The sequence below is a fragment of the Bombus vosnesenskii genome, unplaced genomic scaffold, assembly GCF_011952255.1.
Source record: "Bombus vosnesenskii isolate JDL3184/JDL3185 unplaced genomic scaffold, Bvos_JDL3184-5_v1.1 scf7180000015784, whole genome shotgun sequence".
Taxonomy (NCBI): domain Eukaryota; kingdom Metazoa; phylum Arthropoda; class Insecta; order Hymenoptera; family Apidae; genus Bombus; species Bombus vosnesenskii.
The window spans coordinates 2,455-6,941 of record NW_022884150.1 but is presented as its reverse complement, the minus strand read 5'-3'; the positions used below and the strand labels follow the sequence as shown (position 1 = coordinate 6,941).

At 56.9% G+C, this 4,487-nt stretch overlaps 1 protein-coding gene across 1 annotated transcript; it reads right to left on the bottom strand.

The window, feature by feature from the left end:
* Positions 1 to 2,616: 2,616 nt before the first annotated feature.
* On the bottom strand, positions 2,617 to 4,487 carry LOC117241388. Its single transcript, XM_033507324.1, is given in 2 exon segments — positions 2,617 to 3,429; positions 3,432 to 4,487. Coding segments are annotated over 2 exon segments (1,869 nt in total).

Here is a 4,487-nt window from a genome sequence, read left to right as displayed (position 1 = left end):
TCCCTTGCTTTGGTCTCGTTTCCGCATCTGAATCTTGCCAGTATTTTTCTGTCCTTCCACTTCATCCTCCCTTCTAAGTATTTTGGTAATTTTTCTTTGGTTATGTTTCTGTAGTGTATATTATACTTGGATTCCTTTATCCTTTTCTCCCTCTCTTCTGCTTCTTCCTTTCTTCTTTCTTCTATAATTTGGTCTGCTGTCATCCTTTCTTATTATTATTATTATTTATATTATTTATCTTCTAGTCCCTTCTTTCTCTTTCTTGTTCTTTTCCCTTCATGGCCATGTGGTGGGATGTCGTGATAGGTGCGGAAGAAATACTCAGATGTATTCAACAATCAATATTTATTAACAGTAATATTCGATGAGTACACTTGTACTAATCCCCATTTTCCTCATTTTCTCCTCCAGTTTCTCTCTGTTTAGTCTGTCGAACGCCGCTCTTAGGCAGGTATATAATTTCCCTCTTTCTTCACCTATGAGGTGGATAGGTCGTGATAGGTACTGAAGGAACATTTGGATATGTTTAACAACCAAGCTATTTATTCACACTTATGAGGTGACAGTCCGTGAAGGTGACCGTCCGTGAAGGTGCCCGCAAGAAAATACCCTTGATTTTCAACAATAACGTTTAATTAGACTCTTAACAATTAACAACAAATAACATTTAACCACGGTTAACGTTTAGCAACAATTAATAACAAGTAACGATTAAAACTGAACTCTCAAGAGTAGTTTTAACGACTCGTTTCTCTAATTGTGTTTGCTTCTCTTAACCTTTCGCACTTCGCGGCTCGGGGCAAAATGAATCTTTTTGGTTCAAAACCGAACAGATTCTTTCCTTTGTTGCCCCTCGATATCCCCACTACGCGCGCGTTTATCAGAAGTCCGCGACGGTTGCCACGTATGCATTCTACCGAATATTCGGCGAAAAAGTCGTAAGGATATCGATGGTACATTAGGCCTGTCGGCCTTACGCTTTGAAGGTATAGCGCTTTGTGCCGCGAAGCCGTTGGAAATTTCCGTGGTCGAGTGTCGCCACATCTAGCTGCTTGTCTGTGATGTGGTTTATTACATAAACCGTATCGGTCACTTCTCTTCCTTTTCTGAATCCGAATTGGCTCTCTCCGTTTCTTTTCAATCTCTGCCTTCAGTCGTTCGTCCAGTATCCCTGCATGGTAGTGAGTGGTACCATCCGCTTGATGCTCCGATCGAACGGTAGCCGTCCGTATGATGCGTCTGCGCCGGGTTGGACCTTGATGATTCTGCCCAGTGGCCATTGCATTGGGGGAACGTTGTCTTCTCTGAGAATGACGATGGCGCCTTCTCGTATGTCGTGACTGCCCTTACTCCATTTGTTTCGGATGTTCAGCTCGTTCAGATACTCTCGATGCCAGTGGCGCCAGAAATGTTTGAGTTTTTGAATATGTTGCCAGCTGGAGAGACGATTGGATGGAGTGTCCCTGAAATCTCGTTCTCGGAAACTTGTTAATGAATCACCGAAGTGACCGGGAGTAAGGACAAGAAGATCGTTTTGGTCTGATGATATTGGAGTCAGCGGACGGGAGTTGAGGATAGACTCGATTTCAATGATGAGTGTGTTGAAGTTTTCAAATGTTAAGAGCTCGTTACTTTTTTTTTCGTGGAGGAAACCTTCAACCCCTCCGGGGAGAGGGCGCTGGGTAGTGCCGGATTCGTACCGGCTAAAACCTCCACGGTGACCTGTCCTGACGCCTGAGTCGAGATGCACCCTGGATCTCTCCCGAATTACTACCGGTTACCCCCGGGCGTCTATCTCTCTTTTTTGTCGAAGGGAGGCGTCCTGCTCTTCTTGGACCGCTGAGGGCCACGCCCCCTAGCGCCTCGCTCCTGCCGCGTCATCCTGGGGACCCCGTCCCCTGACGCCTCTTCCTGGTTCTTCGCGCTCCTACGGTGGCCGCGGCGGCGCCGTTGTGTTTCTCGGGCGCTGCGATGTCCTGGACGGATCGCGAGCTCGCTCCCGGTTTCTTTCCGCCCGCTCCTTCGCCAGCATGACCTGCTCGCAGTAGGTGCGGATGGCGGCGAACTCCTGGCGCCCTCTGAGCATGGCCGCGACGACCGCTTCGGGGGCTAAGCTCTCGCCGATTTCGAGCCGTAGGACGCGTCGTGGTTCCGCCCACGCCGGACAGAACTCCAGCGTGTGTTGCGCCGTGTCCTCCTCTTCCTCGCAGTGGTGACAGACGGACGTCGCCTCTCGCCGAATCCTTAGCAGGTACTCGCCGAACACTCCGTGGCCGGTGAGCACCTGCGTCATCCTGAAGGTCAGCGGCGCTCCGCCTCGATCCCTCCAGGCCTCCCAGTTGGGAAGCACGGCGCGAACGGCCCGGTGCGGCCGCACGGCGTCCTCCTGGATCAGCTGCGAGCGCCATCGTTCCCACGTCTCCTTCTTCGCCTCCTCCCGAATGTTCGGGGCCGGTTGGCTGGCGGTCGATGGCGTCGGGCCCCTCTGGTGTTCGTACACGCGTTCGAGCGCCAGGGCTTGCAGCTCGTACGATGTCGTCCTGTAGCCTCTCGCTATGCGGATAGCGGTCGTCCTCTGCAGCCTCCGCAGCAAGGTCAGGCTGCGGCGACTGGCCGTCAAGCTTCTGGCCCAGACGGGTGCCCGGTAGAGGACTCGGGACCAAACCACTCCCTCGTAGAGTCGGCGGATTCTCGATCCTGCTCCGCCGATTGGAGGCCGCACAGGGCGTTGGCTGCGGCCGTCGCCTTCGGGACCAGTTGCTCGAAGTGCGGTCCGAAGGTCCATCCACTGTCGATCGTGAGACCCAGGTACTTCATCTGGCGTTTCACCGGGACCTCTTCTCCGCCGATGTTCACCGACAGTCCGGGAGGAGGTGTTCCTCTTCGTCGCTGGTCGAAGAACCACAGTGCCTCGGATTTGGCCAGCGACACCGTCAGGCCGAGCCTTCGAATGGCGCGCACCGCGCACGCCACGGCGTCCTCCGTGCGATTCGCCGTGTCGTGCCACCACCGTCCCCCGGCCATGATCAGGGTGTCGTCGGCGTAGCACACCATGCCTGCTCCCGGGGCATCGGACATCGGAGGACGGAGTCGTAGGCCGTGATCCAGAGTATCGGTCCCAACACCGACCCCTGCGGAACGCCGCGCTCGATCCGTCTTCTTTCCTCCCCGTTCTTTCCGGCGTAGACAATGTATCTGTCGGTCAGGTACGCTCGGATGATCCCTACCAGGTACGCCGGGACCTCGAAGTGTCGCAGGGCTTCCACGATCCTGGCCCAGGGGATCGAGTTGAACGCGTTGGTGACGTCGAGTGATACCGCTACTGCCACCCCTTCTCGAGAGACCTTGTCCTCGGCCATGGTCTTCACCCTCTTCACCGCGTCCACGGTCGAGCGGCCGCGGCGGAATCCGTATTGGCTGTCGTGCCATCCGGGCGCCCTCTCGGTCATGTGAGCCTCCAGCCGGGCGGCGATGATCCTTTCGAGCATTTTGCCCACCTCGTCCAGCAGGCATATCGGCCTGTACGCGGACGGCGAGTCCGGCGGGCGGCCCTCTTTCCGCAGCAGAACCAGTTTAGCCGTCCGCCATGACCGGGGGTAGACGCCCTCCTCTAGGCATCTGGTGAACAGGTGTCGCAGGCGGGGAGCCATGGTGACGATCGTCTCCACCCACGCTCGGCCCGGTATTCCGTCCGGACCGGGTGCCACGTCGCGGGATGCCATCCTCCTGGCTGCTTCGAAGAGTTCTTCTTCGGTCACTCGCAGTTCTTCGCTCCATCCTGTTGCGGCCGTCGTCGCTGCCTCGTCGTCGCCGTCGTCGTCGTCGTCGTCGACAGAGGGGGAGGATGGCGCTGGTTGGCTCGTGTCCGTGTCCTCCAGCGGGAACAACGTCCCGATGACGTTGTCCAGCAACGCCGGATCCATGTTCGAGGTCAGTGGGGGCGCCGAGGGTCGTAGCTTCTTCGTAACTACTTTGTAGGGCCGTCCCCACGGGTCGGATTCGACCTCCTCGATCAGTTCCGTCCAACACCGAGCTTTCGCGGTTTTGATCTCCCGCTGAAGAGTGCGTCTCGCCTCTCTGTACTCCTCGTAGCAGCTGGAGATCTGTTCCTCGTCGCGCGTCAGCCTGCGACGGCGGGCCCTTAGGAATCTTCTGCGGGCCCGAACGCAGTTCTCTCGCATCTCCGCGATCTCCGGAGTCCACCAGTACGTTCCTTGGTCGCGTCTCCCCCCCCCCGGGACTGAGCGCGGCATCGAGGCGTCGCACGCCGCGCACATGTATCTTCGGAGCTCCTCCGCCTCCTCGTCGATGCTTTCCTGCTCGGTTGTCCGTCGGGCGTCCCAGCTCCAGGCGGATACGATCGTGGCCGCCCGTAGCATCTCCTTGTCCCTTTCCTTGAAACGCCATCGCGGTGGCGGGCGGCGGCGGTTTTCTCCCGGTCGTCGTCGTCCTCCGGCGTCGTCTTCGGCCCCCAGGGCCACCTCCAT